This window comes from Mytilus galloprovincialis, chromosome 2 (genome assembly GCF_965363235.1).
Source record: "Mytilus galloprovincialis chromosome 2, xbMytGall1.hap1.1, whole genome shotgun sequence".
NCBI classification, from domain to species: Eukaryota; Metazoa; Mollusca; class Bivalvia; order Mytilida; family Mytilidae; genus Mytilus; species Mytilus galloprovincialis.
In genome coordinates, this window is record NC_134839.1 from 3,387,744 (window position 1) to 3,407,329 (window position 19,586).

At 31.5% G+C, this 19,586-nt stretch overlaps 1 protein-coding gene and 1 long non-coding RNA gene across 2 annotated transcripts in view; one reads left to right on the forward strand and one right to left on the reverse strand.

Moving 5' to 3' along the window:
- Nucleotides 1–19,586, forward strand: part of LOC143062698 (obscurin-like protein 1) — a 198,541-nt gene that overhangs the window by 25,815 nt on the left and 153,140 nt on the right. Inside the window, exons 10-12 of the mRNA XM_076234448.1 lie at nt 5,796–6,056; nt 16,869–17,129; nt 19,286–19,546. Of these exons, the coding sequence (XP_076090563.1) occupies nt 5,796–6,056; nt 16,869–17,129; nt 19,286–19,546 (783 nt within the window). The remainder of the gene's footprint in view (nt 1–5,795; nt 6,057–16,868; nt 17,130–19,285; nt 19,547–19,586) is intronic.
- Nucleotides 7,923–15,266, reverse strand: LOC143062694 (uncharacterized). Its single transcript, XR_012974813.1, has 4 exons — nt 15,153–15,266; nt 12,028–12,169; nt 9,086–9,190; nt 7,923–8,264 (listed from the first exon to the last, which is right to left on the reverse strand). It is a non-coding gene; the product is annotated as an uncharacterized LOC143062694 (long non-coding RNA).

Consider the following 19,586-nt stretch of genomic DNA (forward strand, 5'->3'; position numbering starts at 1 on the left):
CAATCCAAATTCAGTGTTGTATCAAGCTTGAATGTTGTGTCCATACTTGCCCCAACTGTTCAGGGTTCCACATCTGTGGTCATATAAAGCTGCAACCTGCAGAGCACCTGGTTAGATATGTTTTTCAATGTCACATGCAGGGTTTTCATAGGGTCAATTTTTTTGTCAAAATAATACTTTTTTCGCCACTGTTATTTTTTTTTGCAAACTTGCACAATCATATTTTAAGTTTTTGTCAAGCCTGCAACTTTTGTTGCAGAAAGCTCGACATAGGGATAGTGATCCGGCGGCAGGGGCTGTGGAGGCGGTGTTAGCTAAATTCTTAAAAGCTTAATATTTTTGATGGTGGAAGACCTGGATGCTTCATACTTTGTATATATACGCCTCATGTTACGAACTTTCCGTCAGTCACATGTCCAATGTCCTTGACCTCATTTTCATGGTTTAGTGGCTACTTGAAAAAAGTTAATATTTTTTGTAATGTTGAATTCTCTCTTTTTATAAGTGATAGGATAACTATATTTGGTATGTGCATACCTTGCAAGGTCCCCATGCCTGTCAGACAGTTTTCGCTTGACCTCAACCTCATTTCATGGATATATATGACAGTCGTGCAGGTTTTATTTGACCTTGACCTCAGTTTCACGGTTCATTGCTAAGTGTTAATTATTTTTATTGTTTGGAATAATTGTTAGCTGTACATGTCTGCCTGGCATGGTTTATCTGACCTTGACCTCATTTTCATTGTTCATTGATCAATGTTTAGTTTTCTCGATTAATGTTGAGTTTATGTGACATTTGTAATAAAGCTTTGTATTAAGGATTATATCAACATAATATCAATGATTAGTAAAGAAGGCGAGACATTTCAGCGTGTGCACTCTTGTTAATTTTTCTACTTGCTAACCATCAATCAAGTGTGCAAAATTTTTTTCTAATCTTTTATAACTAAACATATCAATTTTAAAACTTCAATATACAAATATACATTTACTTTTAAAAAGATACTGTAAAATTGAAATATACCATGTATACAGTAAACCAACTTATTTTCTCATATACTTTATTATGTGTTAGGTCCTTGCTAGCCAATACTGCAAAATTAATTCACTATTTTCAAATTAACCTAATGTATTTACAAGTTTACCATGCTCACAATGATTTATAGTATGTTATTTTTATACTCACTGAGGTGAAAATTTAATTGCTTGCCAAAAATTAGTTGGTTTACACTAAATCATAAAATCATGATGTTTGACTTCTGAGAACACAGGATTTGTCTTTGGTAAATTAATTTGACATTTCCCATCCAGTTGAAGGATGTAGGATTTTTTTTCAGAGATTTTTCTGTTAGAACATTTATCTTCATATCTTTGCACCCTCTTTAAAAAAAGGTTGAGATGAAAAAACTTTGCTCCAAACATATGTGTTTTAAAAATTATTGTAAAGTTACAGGGCTGTACAAGTGTTCATGAAGCAAATGCCTTAGATTTGGCAAAAATTTTAAAAATCAAATAGAAAAAATCATACATTAATGGAAAATGCTGTCAAATAGGCATGAAAATGCATGAGTCAAATTGCATGAGACTTGACAATCATTGATGTTATTTCTATCAAAGTTGTAAAAAATCATTAAGGTGACATATGAAGCCATTTAACCAGGCAATTTACAGTGAGTTGACTATAGGTGTTACTGTAAAAGTTTACCTATAGCTCAACCTGTTTTTAAAATTGACAATACAATAGGGACATTTAAATTGACCAGTTGGTATTGTTAGATTTAAATCTACCTTGATGCTACCTGTAAAGATTTTTATTCACCTAACCCAAAGTTTCAGCATGCTTTTTTCCTGAACATTTTCTTACCTAGGATTATTCTAAAATTGAGAGATTTTTATTTTACTGTCATTCAAAATATTAACCCAAAGTTTCAGCATGCTTTTTTCCTGAACTTTTTCTTACCTAGGATTATTCTATTGAGAGATTTTTATTTTACTGTCATTCAAAATATTAGGAGTGATCAAGCCAAACAAGAATGACTATATCATATATGTTATTTTCTTGCAGTTTATTTGAAATTGCATGGCCTAAAATGCACTACATTTCATCTTAATGTTTGCATAGCCACTACTAGCAGTGTTTAATACCCTAAATAATCCAGTCGTAATATTTCACTCACTTTATGAAACATCAAAACCATATTTGAATAAACAATTTCATTTATTTTTTTACACTAATATTTGACATCTCATCCAGAATTCCAAAGTTTTTAAATAATTCCCAATTTTATTCATTTTTCACTACTCAACTAGATTTTTTTCTAAATCCATAGTATAAATTCTGATTAACTTCCCATGATATACATCCTAATTTAACAGGTGCAGAATCCATACATAATTCAGAATCTTGTAATTTTTTTTTTATCATTTCCATTACTATATTCCAAATAGTTCTCCTCACTTTACAAATATTTTGTAATATTTTATTTATATTTTTACTATATATCACTTGATTTTTCTATATCCACAGTAAACATTTTATTTCATTTCCTATTATAAATTTCCAAATTAAACAATATTTGATCCAGAATTTTATAATGACTATTTCCAATTTCACATTCACTTACAACATTTCCTCATGTTAGGAATATTTTAGAATATTTTACTTTCATTTTTCACTTTATCACTAGATTAGACTATATCCACTGCATTAATTCAACATTTTATTTCATTTCCAAGATCCCATTTAAATGGTAAATCATCTTAAGTTTGTAATAGATCCCAAATTAATAATGAATGTTTTTAAAATCACATTTAAAGCCACAGAAACATGTTGGATGAACCCACACTATATCTCCTACTTGAATTCCAGTTTTAAAATTTTTTAATCTTTAAAATAACTAAATCCCATTGTATGAAAATTTGAATTTCCTTGAGCGAACACAGCATTTTATGCACAAAAGTCCCACTAATATTATAATAGATTTCAAAGAAAAAACACAGCAAGGTATACTCCAAACTTATTTTCGAATTTTACATGTACAACATCATATGTAAGCCCCACAAAACAGTTTGAATGAATTATTTCCTCCTTGATGTCCTTCATGACAATAAAATCTTGAAAAAAACACATCACATTTTAAGAAGCAAAATTGCTATAAAAAATCTTAAGAAGTGAATTCAAATAAAATAAATCCAATATTGTATGCACAATGACACCAAAAGATTTCAAACATTGCAAATAATAATCCAAAATGAGAATCTTGAAGGGACATGTGAAGAAATGAACAACATATCTATCTGAAAATTTAAACTGTAAACACCTGAACAGCTATTTCTTATTTCACTGGCAGCTGGACAATACTATATATAAGGGTTAGAATTTTAAAGAAGCATTTAATGTGTTAAAAACAGTTTAATTTTCAAACATAGTAATACATATTTAATTTAATCTTTTACTGATTTAGAATTTTAGGTAAAAAATAGATAAATTATATATATCAGGGATTTAAAACAATGAAAACCAAAACTATTTTCTTCCCTATCAATTTTTTAATAGAATAATCCTAGGTAAGAAAAAGTTCAGGAAAAAAGCATGCTGAAACTTTGGGTTAGGTGAATAAAAATCTTTACAGGTAGCATCAAGGTAGATTTAAATCTAACAATACCAACTGGTCAATTTAAATGTCCCTATTGTGTTGTCAATTTTAAAAACAGGTTGAGCTATAGGTAAACTTTTACAGTAACACCTATAGTCAACTCACTGTAATTAAACAATACAATCTACATCTTTATCATGTTTATTAATAAGCCAAATGTTACAGATAGCTCTATCAAAATGCAATCAGCTAATTACTGATTTCTGACAAAACCATAGTGTAAGACAAGTTTAATGTGAAATCCCAGTATTGTCTGATGAGGGGAAAAGACATAATATTTAAAAGATGGACATCAAACCATCATATTTCTTTTCCAAAACTCTATTGCAGGTGCATTCAAAATCTTCACAAGTGAAAACATTCAGCAAATGGAAAAATTGCTGATTTTTTCTTTTCCTTTCTCTTACTTTAGTTTTCCTCAACCAAATGTTATGAAACTTATACACACAATGCTTATAACCATAAAACAAATATCAAGTTTGAATTTGTGTGGCATCAGTTTTACTGTTCTAAAATTATGCCCCTTTACAAATTGAAAAATAGCTGAATTTTTATTATACATTCTTTTTAAACTTTAGTTTCATTCTATCAAATGTAAAGGAATTTATACACAATGCTAATTACCACAAACCACAGATCAAGATTGAATTTAAGTGGTCTCACTTATGAATTTTAGAGTTATGCCTCTTTAAATATGGAAAAAGTGCTGGATTTGTTTGTTTCCTTTAGTTTGCACCTACTAAATGTTATGAAACTTATAAACAATAAAATTGAGAAAGGAAATGGGGAATGTGTCAAAGCGACAACAACCCGACCATAGAGCAGACAACAGCCGAAGGCCACCAATGGGTCTTCAATGTAGCCAAAATTCCCGCACCCGTAGGTGTCCTTCAGCTGGCCCCTTAAAATATGTATACTAGTACAGGGATAATGGACTTCATACTGAACTCCGAATTATACACAAGAAACTAAAATTAAAAATCATACAAGATGAACAAAGGCCAGAGGCTCCTGACTTGGGACAGGGGCAAAATTGCGGAGAGGTTAAACATGTTTATGAGATCTCAACCCTCCCCCTATACCTCTAGCCAATGTAGAAAAGTAAACACAAAACAATACGCACATTAAAATTCAGATCAAGAGAAGTCCGAGTCCGATGTCAAAAGATGTAACAAAAGAAAATAAATAAAATGACAATAATACATAAATAACAACAGACTACTAGCAGTTAACTGACATGCCAGCTCCAGACCTCAATTAAACTGATTGAAAGATTATGTCTTCATCATATGAATATCAGGCACAATCCCTCCCGTTAGGGGTTTAGTATCATACTATCATAAGATAGAATGCTTATTACAATAAATCTCAGATCAAGTACAAATTTGGGGAGCTTTGATTTTTATGGGGCCGCAACGAAGTTGTTGGTGCCATATTGTTTTATCCTTGTCTGAAATTCAGTAGTTCCGAAATTCCGAAATTCTGTCATTTCGTCATTCCACAACAAACCATTATACAGAGTTTTTTTTTAAATGCTTTCAGATATTGGGCTGATTTTTGGTATGTGAGTTAACCATGATGAGTTACAGATCAAGTTTAAGTTTCATTCCGCTCCACTAATTTTTGCTGAAATAACGGGATTTGGACTTTGATAAATTATTGAAAATCACAGTTAAACGGATTTTTTTTCTATACGCCTCCAGATTTTGAGCTGATTTTTGATATATGTGAGACTACCATCATGTTTGCGAAATTGCAGGTTTTTCAACTTTTTGGGATGGGCCATTTGTGTTGCTTTGACACATCTAGTTCAATTCTTGAGTTATGTCAATTTATAATGGTATATGCAAGCAGGGACATCATCTGTGTCCCATAGACAAATAAATTCCTCATTTCTTCCTTAACAAAAGGGGGATTGCTAGTGTAAACCCTTGCGATATATGTCGTTAGATTGATGTTATTGAAATAAGTTTTTCAGTATGTCAGCTCTATTATTTCCCTTCAACTTCATTGTGAATTTTAATTTATTCTTTTAGCTAGAGATAAATAAAACATGTATTGTCTGTGTAAAGTTATTTAAAGGAAAGGAATGTCAACATTGAAAGGAAATACTCACAGAATGCTTGTTTCATTTCAGTTATTATCCTCAATGACCTTGAAGACCAAAATTGCTTTCAAGGTGATCCAGTTACATTAACATGTGAGGTAAAACAAGAAAACATTGAAGGGATATGGAGCAAAGATGGAAAAGAGATTAAGCCTTCTGAATCTATAAATATAACAGTTGAAGGAAGAATTCATAAATTAGAATTTAAAAGTGTTACAACTTATGACAGTGGAAAGTACTCATGTCAGATTAAGGATAAAAATAGCTCAGCACAACTAAAAGTAAAGGAAGGTAATCTAAGCAGAATTTAATTAAGTATATAGTTGTATTTTTAGATATGGTTTTTAATGTCATAACAGGGTTTCCATAGGCATGATAGGGTCAATTTTCTTTTTCATCACCTCTATTACAAAATGATATTTGTTTGCCATGTTCTATTAGTTACATAGTGTGCTTGTGACCTAATACGGTATATATGGGGTTAGTAAATTCCATATGGGGTGAGAGCGAAGCTCGAATCCCCATATGGAATTTACTGACCCCATATATATCGTATTACGTCAATAGCTCACTATGTAACGAATTTATCTTACCGACTATCTTAACGTGTGAAATTAAGACTAGTGATTCTCTAAAATGAGCAAGTCTTCAATACTGTTAGCACTAAGAAAATACTTCCATTGATCCTACAAAAACAGATGCCAACAATACCGACTTGTAAGGTTTAAATGTGTTTTATGAATTTGTTTCAATCTTAATCATCAATGTTTTTTGTCTGTTGGAACTTTTAAGATTTTTTCTCAGTCCCGTTTTCTTTTTTATAAAGATACATAACACCATTACTAACCGTGTATGAAATAAGCCCCGCCCCCTTGTTACCTAATAAGGAATATAAAGGGATGTAACTCCACTACTAACCGTGTATGAGATAAGCCCCGCCTCCCTACTAACCTAATATCAAATATACACGGTTTGCACGCGGACACTTTTAACCAATCATACACAGGCAAATTTTGTTCACGTAAATATCACGTGAAATTCACGTGAATTTCACGTAAAATTTTTCACGTGAGATTCACCTCAAACGAGCTTATACATGAAACTCACGTGAAATTTTTCACGTCAATTTCACGTGAATCTGATGTGAAATTCACGTGAATTGAGATTTCACGTGAAATTCACGTGAAATTTTACATGTGAAATTCACGTGAATTGAGCCTTCACGTGAAACTCACGTGAACTTTTCACATGAAATTAACGTGAATCGAGCTTCTTTTAAAAAAAAATTAAAGTGAATTCAGCCTCAATCACACAAATTTCACAGGATTTGAGCTAATTTAACATTCTTCTTAGTCTTGACCATGTGTTCATACTTCCATCCTATTTCTGATTTCTTTGTTTCCAAATGTTGTTGGTCTTAAACAAAGAAAGCAATAAAATCATCACAGGTTATAAATAATATCCAGGGCACCTTAGTTCACTCCTAGAACTATTTTGGTTGTGTTGGAGTCTCAATCCTTATTTGTAAATGATTTATGGACTTTATAGGAGATGTTTGCACTGATGTATATTTCATTTCAGTTGATTTTTATTATGTATGTATGAATAAGTCATATTGTGTGGTCATCAGTTTTGATACAAACCAATCACATAATATGGAAAAGATGCCAATTCTTTTTAAGAAGGTTTTAAAGAAGAAAAAACAGTTAACCTCGCAACATATGCATGTACCCATTTAAAGCCAGAAAGCGTTTCAGTGAATGTATTAAATTTCATCTTAACTAAAAGAAAATATTCAAAGAATTTGATGTTGATGGCTATTCTCGATTCATAGATCGTGGCATATCTTTAAGACACCAGTCTTTTGTTGAGGACTGCATGTTAGAACCTAAATGCCTTCAGGTGTAGTATTCATTGCTGTCTGATTGATGTTTACCTCATATCTATTGTACTAATAAACTAAAATAGAAAGTTCTGTGAAATATAGCTGATATGCAAATGTACCATATTGAAAGTCTCTCTGTAATTTACAATCATTTACTTCTTATTTCATATACATGTATGCAAAAATTGTTTGTTTTTCTCATTTTAACCCTGATCTTAAGGTTAATGCATAATGCTGATCTCAAAGCTTGGCTGCACAATAAGCTAAAAAAATTTGCTATTTCATTTTTTTATATAAAATTCATTTTAAAACATTTTCATTTTTTACTGTAACATGTATGTTGACACAATAATTTGAATTGTATTATAATTCTGAAAGTACTTGAGGTTGAAAAAATATACACAATAGTTAATTCCAGTTGGTTCACACTTTTGAATACACCACTACTTTGACTCTGTTAATAATGTTTAAGACTCCTCTTCTGCATACAATTGCTTTTTGTTCCCAAGGATTCCTTGATACATTTCCACTTATCCTCCTAAGATGTTGCTCCAATAATAAAATCCTGTAATGCATACTTAGCAATCAGACTCTTGGAATACTTCCTACAGTTCCTGTAATATAACAAAATCAGCATGTTTGTATTTGTAGTCAAGCAAAAAAGATTACATCAATTTAACATTTTTAATCTCCAATGATTTATCAAACTTATAAAAGGAGATAATTGTATTGTATTTTAAGCTTTGACATGATCAATTGGTGATTTGATGGTGATTATTATTTACCCAGTTAAAATAACCAATCATGACCCATAAAACAAATACTGTCAAGCAAATAATACCAAGTCCAAGGTCAGAAAAACCAAGCCAGACAGACATGTGCACCTTGCAATCATTACCTACACCAAATATAGTTGATCTCTTAATTAATCATAGCTTGTATATAGTGTACAACAAACAGACCAAAATATGAAACTTATTATTGACCAATGAACCATGAATATCAGGTCATGGTAAGATGAACCCTGCCCAGACAGACATGTACACTATACAATCAGTTGCAGACAAGACAAAAATGGCATGATTCATGATACCAGTAATTGTTTAATCTTGGTCAAGCTCTTTTGATAATTTTCCTCAAACAACAAGCATAACACATTGGAATATCAATATGAAATAAGAATTGAAATCCTAGGAAATACAGATAATAAAATTATATTCTCATAAATTTATATGGACTGAAAAATGGTAACTAAATGCCTAATTCCATACATATATATAGCAGATTAACTTTAACATTGATCTGTTGATTGATAGTATTTTTTTTTTATTTTGTCAGTTTGTGTGGACTCCTTTTTAAATTTGCACAGGCATGCCAGGATTCAGCATTTTTGTTATATACCATTTTGACAACAAATACTGTAACAAATACATACCAGTTTAAGTTACATGTACTGTTGCTCTAGGGTCTCCTCTACATGTATATCCAATCAATTCATTCATTTAATTGTATAGCTTCGCTTCCACTTACATCTTGGGAGCTACAAATGTAATTCTTAAAATTTAAATTCCATTAACATGATTAATTATTATAAATATATAAGCCCTGAACCTGATAAATGTTTTCCAAATAAAAAAATAGGAATACAACTGAAAATTCATTTACCTTAGATATATGTCAAAATCACACAACCAACTGTTGTAAAAAATATTTGCCAAGAGCAGTGAATCGGTTAATTAGGTCAGACACTCACAGAAATTTTTAGATTTTTTGGTTGACATACAGACATAAGAGGAAAAAAATCAAATTTCGCTTTCGGTCAGACATACCCTAGTCAGTTTGGCACAGACTGCAACGTTAACAGAGAAAACAATTGATTTTTTTTTTACAACCAATAAGTTAACATCACTAGCAAAATGACTAATACTAGTTTTCTAGATTGAACTGTTGCACATTTTGTCAGGATCATTAACAGCTGTATTGTTCTGTTCATTGTTGAAGGTGCTTCATGTTGAACATGGCTGATCATGATCATTTTCTTATTGGCAATCCTACCACATCTCCTTATTTTTAAATTACTAAAAATTTTCAATCTTCAAAATTCTATTCATATACAAAACAAGAATGTGTCCGAAGTACACGGATGCCCCACTCGCACTATCCTTTTCCTTGTTCCATGGAGCGTGAAATTGGGTAATTATCTAATTTGGCATTAAAATTAGAAGGATCATATCATAAGCAACAAGTGTACTAAGTTTCAAGTTGATTGGACTTCAGCTTCATCAAAAACTACCTTGACCAAAAACTTTAACCTGAAACTCCCACTTTCATTTTCTATGTTCAGTGGACCGTTAAATTGGGGTCAAAAGTCTGTCTAATTGGCTTAAAAATTAGAAAGATCATCTCATAAGCAACAAGTGTACTAAGTTTCAAGTTGATTGGACTTCAGCTTCATCAAAAACTACCTTGACCAAAAACTTTAACCTGGACGGACGAACGGAACCACAGACGGACGGACGAACGGAGCCACAGACCAGAAAACATAATGCCCCTCTACTATCGTAGGTTGGGCATAAAAAATGTACACCTCTACTTTTGCATAGACTGATAGGTACTATTTCTGAGACTGTACAAAAAATATGTATTACTGGAAATCCACTTTTAATATTCAGTACTATTTTGTAACTTTAAAATTATTGTAATTTTAGGTACTGTATTTTTTGTACTAAAATAATTGGTATAGAAATAATAAAATTTGGTATAGAAATAATACCCACAGTGATCACAATATTCCATGTTGGAAAATCATTACTTTAAGAAATTTGAAATAGACAAGTACTGTAAAATACATGTACAGAATGCCCAGTACTATAATTTTTTAGAACAGAAATAGTACCTGCAAAAGTAGCAGTGAACACGTACATGTACATTGTATATACCTGTAATCAATTACAGGTAATCTGATCAGCACTATGAAGCAATGTCATTAATATTCAAAACACTCTGCCATTATCAGAAATCAAATTAATCTAAACTCCAATGACATTCTATATATATATGTGCTAAACACTCAAAACTTTTTTAATACCACAATCTGACAGAATTCATAGATATACATGTACCGGTACACAATCATCATTAAGTATAAAAAATAAGATGTGGTATGATTGACAATGAGACAACTGTCCACAAGAGACCAAAATGACACAGACATTAACAACAATAGGTCACTTTACAGCCTTCACAAATGAGCAAAGCCCATACCCAATAGTCAGCATACAAGGTAACTAGAGGCTCTTAAGAGCCTGTGTCGCTCACCTTGGTCTATGTGCATATTAAACAAAGGACACAGAATTGGATTGATGACAAAATTGTGTTTTGGTGATGGTAATGTGTTTGTAGATCTTACTTTACTGAACATTCTTGCTACTTACAATTTTCTCTATTCATAATAAACTTGGCTCTTTAGAAATGTTTAGTTACAGAGGAAAATATTTTTAAAAAATTTACACAAGTTTACCAAATTCATGTAAATTGTTAAAAATTGACTATAAAGGGCAATAACTCCTTAAGGAGTCAATTGACCATTTTTGTCATGCTGACTTATTTGTATTTCTTACTTTGCTGAACATTATTGCTGTTTACAGTTTATCACTATCTATAATAATATTCAAAATAATAACCAAAAATGGCAAAATTTCCTCAAAATTACCAATTTAGGGGCAGCAACCAAACAACCAGTTGTCCGATTCATCTGAAAATTTCAGGGCAGATAGATCTTAACCTTATAAACAAACTTACCTCATGTCAGATTTGCTCTAAAGGATTTGGATTCAGAGATATCAGCCAAAATCTACATTTTACCCCCATGTTCTATTTTTAGCCATGGTGGCCATCTTGGTTGGTTGGCTGGGTCATTGGACACATTTTTTAAACTAGATATCCCAATGATAATTGTGGCTAAGTTTGGTTAAATTTGGCCCAGTAGTTTCAGAGGAGAAGATTTTTGTAAAGTTTACAGACGACGGACGCCAAGTGATGAGAAAAGCTCACTTTTTGTTGGATGCTGCATCATAATTATTACAAGTTAAATGAATGCAAGTCATTAAGTACATATATGTAGTTACTACACAGCTACTTTTGCATAGGTACTAATTAAAGTAAATTTCCAGTACTACATATTTTAGTACAGAAATAGTACCTATGCAAAAGTAGCTGTGTAGTACACAATATTTGAAGATAAAATAAAGGATAATCTAATTATTATCAGTCTCTGGTCAGTAATGAAGCCACACAACAGCGACATGTAAGTCTCAGAGATGCACATACAATCATTGTATATACATTTGTACATGTATGATGAAGATTAATACTTACCATTGGCTGTCAACATACATTTTATGTACATGTAAAAATGGACTGTCAGGCATGGAGTCATTTGACACTGCATATAGGTTCCTTCATTCCAGTATCAGTCATAATCCATAGTCAACTCCTCTGTCCATTCCTTGTTATATTGCTGAAAGGGTGAAAACAGTATTTAGCATGTGGACACAATACTATTCAAAGAGTTTTGCAAACAATTAGCTTATAATATCCATGAATTTCTTTCTATTTGTATTAGACTTGGAATTGTACAGTGGTCACACTACTAATTATCTACATGTATCAAATATCATGATCATGAGCCTGTGTCGAGCCTGCGTTGCTCACCTGTCTTCACTGTTTTAAAAATCACAATTAATAGCATTAGATACCCTTTTTATGATTGAGGCAAAGTTTGATTAAATTTGGCACAATAACTAAAAGCAGGTCATCCCATTCATTGTCATGATTGTTGTCTTACAATAGTAACTGAAGACCCTCCCCCTTTTTGTCATTATTAAATTAGTTTTCAAATTGTTACCATTTGGAATTGATTTTTATACAATTTTCCCTTACACTTCAATAATAAACCCCTTTGATCTTATATTTTTACCACTTTGGTATCGAACCTTGAGGCTCAATTTCATAGAGATCCATAGAAAGGTACGCTGTATGGGATTTGCTCATTGTTGAAGGATGTACTGTGACCTGTAGTTTTATAATATGTTAACCTCTATGTCATTTAATCTTGGGTGAAGGGAAATAATACCATATCTTCTTATATCTATATATTCGTTCAGATGTATGAACATATACAAATGATGCACAATGTACATGTATATTATTCAAGGGTTTTATGTTTGGATACCAGAAATCCTTGTTTTTTACCCATAATTATAAAAAGGTTTAGTCCATTACCCCAAAAAGTAATCCAAATCTTCCTTTTGAGGTATGGAACTTACAATGCTACATGTACAAAGTGGTACAATTTTATAGAGATCCTACACATACACAATTTATTGCCATGAAACATGAAAAATGCTTGTTTTGGACCATAATTCCAGATCAGTTTCTGCTAAAATAAAATAGTCTGAACTGAAACAAATGTTACACTTGATATGCAACTTGTCATGGAAATACTATACAATAATCATGATAAATGATAATAATCAGATCAATATCTTCAAGCATATATACATGGAACCCCAAAAAAAGAAATAAACTGATTATTTGCATGAACTTAGTACATAGCTCTGCAAAAATAAAACATCTGAAGTTATTTTTTCTGAACAAAATATCTAGAGCTTCATTTGTAAACTTGTTACTGCTTGTCATAATCTAAAATAAATATATCTATAAGGGTGAGGGTTCGTCAATGATGTTTAACCCCTCCCCCCCTCCCACTTTCTGTATATGTATGTGCCAGTCAGGAGCCTGTAATTCAGTGGTTCTTCTTTGTTGCTTTGTTTGTTACATAATGATATTTGTTTTTTGTTCATTTTTTTGTTTATTAATTCAGCCATTAGTTTTCTTGTTTTAATTTTTTACATGTACATTTGTGATTTTGGGACCTTCCATACATGTAAATGTAGCTGAGTATGTGATATTGGCTTTGCTTATTGTTGAAGGCTGTACAGTGACCTTAAGCTGTTACTTTCTGTGTCATTTGGTGTCTTGTGGAGAGTTGTCTCATTGACAATCAATTCCACATCTTTTTTATATTGTATCGTCTTGTTGTAGTTATCGTGGTTATTGATTCATACCATTTTGCCAGTTCAAGACTTACAAAAATGTATGGGAACATTTCCCTGCCCTAACTGGAAATCCCCTGGCCCTTTTGGTAGTTTTCTATAAATTGTTATCCAAATATGTTTGATTAAGAGAAATCAACACAATTGTTTTCCTTATGATATGACGTTAAATGGTATCTAATGTAAAAAGTGAGGTGCAGCCACCTGCAGAATAAGAGTGTACGACAGATTAGGTATTTGTGCTGGCTTTCAGTTACTGCTAGCAAGTCTTGAAACTTGTCAGTGATTGTCCTGTGTCATGTACAAATGTATGTGATAACTATTGTCCTGTGTCATGTACAAATGTATGTGATATTAAACTGCAAGTGTTTTGTTATCTATATATATATATGACTTTGAGTTAATCATAGATAAGATACATGTAGTACAACATGTACAATGTAGTATCGGTTTGAATCATAAACAAATATTCTTCTTGTCGCTAATTAGTGAGACCGTAAATTACGTTTTGTTTTGATAAACTAGTCAAAAATGAGTAAAAACAGTGATGTACATTTTTTGTACATACAATGTATACGAATTGTAAAACATGAAAAGTATTTTGATAAAATTGAGAATAGAAATGTGGAATGATGTCAAAGAGACAACAAACAGAAGTTTATTGATTATGTATGTCTCTGTTATAATAGTGCATGAATTGTAACAGTAAACAAATATCAATAAAGATATTAAAGTACTTAAACAAAATTAAAGGGAAAATAATTTTTTGTTTGCAGCAATACACATATTCGCCGAAATTTTCAACATTCTTTGCCATACTCTGTTCAAATAATAAACATTATGCAAGTAGACAACATATAAAAAAAATCAGGGCGAATCGATCATGGGCAAACAGGTGCTTGGGCGAACGTGAATCATGTCGAAGGGACACTACATGTATAATTTGATGTAATTAAGTCACTATACCAAACTCGAAGATGAAAACATTCAGTCATTGCAGATTTCTGTTTATTCCTGCACTATTAAATCATACCAATATACGACCAAAATTTTTTTAATTTTTGCGGTCGTATAAAAACTATTAAAAAAATAACAAAGATTTTATAAGACTTTTCCAGACATGACAGCTAGATGGCATATAGTTTTACATCTAAAAGATTTATAGAAAGAAAAATGGGGGTCAATTGGGGGAATTTTTTAAAGCGATAAATGAATAAAACCTGAGGATTCTGATAATCTGACAAAAATCACAAAACATGACAAGCAAACATCCTTAAAGTAATATATATATAGTAAATGATAAATTTTGTAGACATGTTTGGAAAATGTCTTTGAATAACTCAATGTATCCTATATATATACAATGTATGCATCATTTATATTTACCTAAAACATAATTTTCTTTTCTTTTAAAAGCTTGTTAGGTCTATACTATAGTATATACAGGATCTGATCATACACCAAAGAACATATTTGATAAACCTAAGAAAGAAAAAATAATAATAGTTTTATATAAATTAGTATATAAAAAAAGTTTAGATTTTTTTTACCCTCCCTTAAATAAATGATTATGAAGTTTATGTTTAACTGTTACAGTCTTTTTAAATAGTATATATATGTGTGGCTATGGCACGGAATCAGGGTCAACAATACTTATTTACGTGATTGTGAATCTGCTATTAAACATGTCGCCTCTTGTTTTTGGTGATTTACTGTTGTTCTCTCTTTTATAATTAGTTTTCCTACTTGCTAACCAAAAAATCTATTTACAGCATTGTTGTGTAATCTATTATAATTCATCATATCTATGATGAGTTTATTTACAACCACTGGGTCGATGCCACTGCTGGAGGAGATTTATTTCCCCGAGGGTATCACCAGCCCAGTAGTCAGCACTTTATGCTGACATGAATTATCATTGATATATTATATATTTATAAATTAACTGTTTACAAAATTTAGAATTTTTGAAATACTAAGGCTTTTCTACCTCAGGCATAGAATACCTTAGCTGGAGTTGGCAAAACTTTTAGGAATTTGGTCCTCAATGCTATTCAACTTCGTACTTTATTTGGCCTTTTTAACTTTTTTGGATTCGAGCGTCGCTGATGAGTCTTTTGTAGACGAAACACGAGTCTGGCGTATGTACAAAATTTAGTTCTGGTATCTATGATGAGTTTATTTATTAACCTGCAATGTACAAATGAACATTGACTTTTTAAAAGATACTATAAAATGGCAATATACTGTAAACCAACTTATTTTCACAGATACTTCATTTTGTGGTAGTCCTTGCTAGACAATTTTGCCTCCAAAATCAATTAACAATATCAAAATCACCAAATGTAGTTAATTATAGAAAGATCCAAGTTTACCATATTCACAAGAAATTATATTTGTGTTATTTTTTATACTCGCAAAAGTTGTAAAAATTATTTGCTGGCTAAAAAGTTCATTGGTTTAGGCTAAATAATGAAATCATCAAAGTTGTCCTCTGGGAACACAGTTATTTCATAACAACAGATTTCTTCTCTGCACCCTCTTTGAAAAAGGTTGAGATGTAAAAACTATGCTCTAAACATGTGTGTTTTAAAAATGATTGTAAAGTTACAGGGCTGTCAAGTGTTCATGAATCAAATGCCTAAGATTTGGCAAAAATTGTAAAGATCAAAGGGAAAAAATAATACATTTAAGGAAAATGCTGCAAAATAAGCATGAAAATGCTCAAGTCAATTTGCATGAGACTTAAAAGCATTGATGTTTTTTCTATCAAAGTTTTAAAAAATCCTTAAAGGGGCACTAGCTATGAGATACACAAAAAATCTTAAGTATGATTAATTTGGTCAATCATTAATGAAAGCCAAATAGTGAAATAATTATTCGCTTTTAGCAGTCAGTATGGTTCAATTTTGTCAAAATAAGCTAAGAAACATTGATGATGAATTATTCACTTGCAATTGAATAATTCAACTTCATTGTGAATTTTAATTTATTCTCTTAGCTAGAGATGAATAATGCATGTATTGTCTGTGTAAAGTTATTTAAAGGAAAGGAACATCAACATTGAAAGGAAATACTCACGGAATGCTTGTTTCATTTCAGTTATTATCCTCGATGACCTTAAAGACCAGACTTGCTTTCAAGGTGATCCAGTTACATTAACATGTGAGGTAAAACAAGAAAACATTGAAGGGATATGGAGCAAAGATGGAAACGAGCTTAAGCCTTCTGAATCTATAAATATAACAGTTGAAGGAAGAATTCATAAATTAGAATTTAAAAGTGTTACAACTTATGACAGTGGAAAGTACTCATGTCAGATTAAGGATAAAAATAGCTCAGCACAATTAATAGTAAAGGAAGGTAATATAAGCAGAATTTAATCAAGTATATAGCTGATATTTTTAGATATGGTTTTTAATGTCATAACAGGGGTCATTTTTCTTTTTCATCACCTCTATTACCAAAATGATATTTGTTTGCCATGTTCAATTTATTAGCCAACTTGCACAAATATATTTTTATGCCCCACCTACTATAGTAGAGGGGCATTATGTTTTCTGGTCTGTGCGTCCGTTCGTCCGTCCGTCTGTCTGTCCGTCTGTTCGTTCGTCCGTTCGTTCGTTCGTCTGTCCCGCTTCAGGTTAAAGTTTTTTGTCAAGGTAGTTTTTGATGAAGTTGAAGTCCAATCGACTTCAAACTTAGCATACATGTTCCCTATGATATGATCTTTTTAATTTTAATGCCAAATTAGAGGGTTTACCCCAATTTCACGGTCCACTGAACATAGAAAATGATAGTGCGAGTGGGGCATTCGTGTACTGGGGACACATTCTTGTTCTTATTTTAATTTTCCTACTTGCTAACCAAAAAATCTATTTACAGCATTGTTGTGTAATCTATTATAATTCATCATATCTATTTATTGATCTGCAATGTACAAATGAATATTGACTTTTTATACGACGCAAAAATACGTTGACTTTTTATACGACCGCAAAAATTGAAAATTTTTTGGTCGTATATTGGTAGCACGTTGGCGTCGTCATCTGCCTCGTCGTCGTTGTCGTCATAGTCGGAAGACATTTGGTTTTAGCACTATAACTTTAGTATAAGTAAATAGAAATCTATGAAATATTAACACAAGGTTTATGACCACAAAAGGAAGGTTGGGATTGTTTTTGGGAGTTTGGGTCCCAATAGTTTAGGAATTAGTGGCCAAAAAGGGTCCAAATAAGCATTATTCTTTGTTTTCGCACTATAACTTTAGTATAAGTAAATAGAAATCAATGAAATTTAAACACAAGGTTTATGACCACAAAAGGAAGGTTGGGATTGATTTTGGGAGTTAAGTTCCAACAGTTTAGGAATTAGGGGCCAAAAGGGGCCCAAATAAGCATTTTTCTTGGTTTTCGCACCATAAGTTTAGTATAAGTCAATAGAAATTTAATCACAATCCAGCTTGAATGTTGTGTCCATACTTGCCCCAACCGTTCAGGGTTGAAGCTCTGCGGTCATATAAAGCTGCGCCCTGCAGAGCATCTGGTTAAAAGATACTATAAAATGGCAATATACTGTAAACCAAATTATTTTCACAAATACTTCATTTTGTGGTAGTCCTTGCTAGCCAATTTTGCCTCCAAATCAATTCACAATATCAAATTCACCAGATGTAGTTAATTATTGAAAGATCCAAGTTTACCATATTTACAAGAAATTGTATTTGTGTTATTTTTTATACTTGCAAAAGTCGTAAAAATTAATTGTTTGCAAAAAAATTTGTTGGTTTAGGCTGAATAATGAAATCATCAAAGTTGACCTCTGCGAACACAGTAACTCATCTTTGGTTAGTTAATTTGACACTTTCCGTGCATTTGAAGGTGAAAAGGATTTTTTCAGAGATTTGTCTTACTTTTGAACATGTTTTTTCATAACATCAGATTTCTTCTCTGCACCCTCTTTGAAAAAGGTTGAGATGTAAAAACTATGCTCTAAACATGTGTGTTTTAAAAATGATTGTAAAGTTACAGGGCTGTCAAGTGTTCATGAATCAAATGCCTAAGATTTGGCAAAAATTGTAAAGATCAAGGGGAAAAAATAATACATTTAAGGAAAATGCTGCAAAATAAGCATGAAAATGCTCAAGTCAATTTGCATGAGACTTAAAAGCATTGATGTTTTTTCTATCAAAGTTTTAAAAAATCCTTAAAGGGGCACTAGCTATGAGATACACAAAAAATCTTAAGTATGATTAATTTGGTCAATCATTAATGAAAGCCAAATAGTGAAATAATTATTCGCTTTTAGCAGTCAGTATGGTTCAATTTTGTCAAAATAAGCTAAGAAACATTGATGATGAATTATTCACTTGCAATTGAATAATTCAACTTCATTGTGAATTTTAATTTATTCTCTTAGCTAGAGATGAATAATGCATGTATTGTCTGTGTAAAGTTATTTAAAGGAAAGGAATGTCAACATTGAAAGGAAATACTCACTGAATGCTTGTTTCATTTCAGTTATTATCCTCGATTACCTTAAAGACCAGACTTGCTTTCAAGGTGATCCAGTTACATTAACATGTGAGGTAAAACAAGAAAACATTGAAGGGATATGGAGCAAAGATGGAAACGAGCTTAAGCCTTCTGAATCTATAAATATAACAGTTGAAGGAAGAATTCATAAATTAGAATTTAAAAGTGTTACAGCTAATGACAGTGGAAAGTACTCATGTCAGATTAAGGATAAAAATAGCTCAGCACAATTAATAGTAAAGGAAGGTAATCTAAGCAGAATTTAATTAAGTTAATAGTTTTTAAA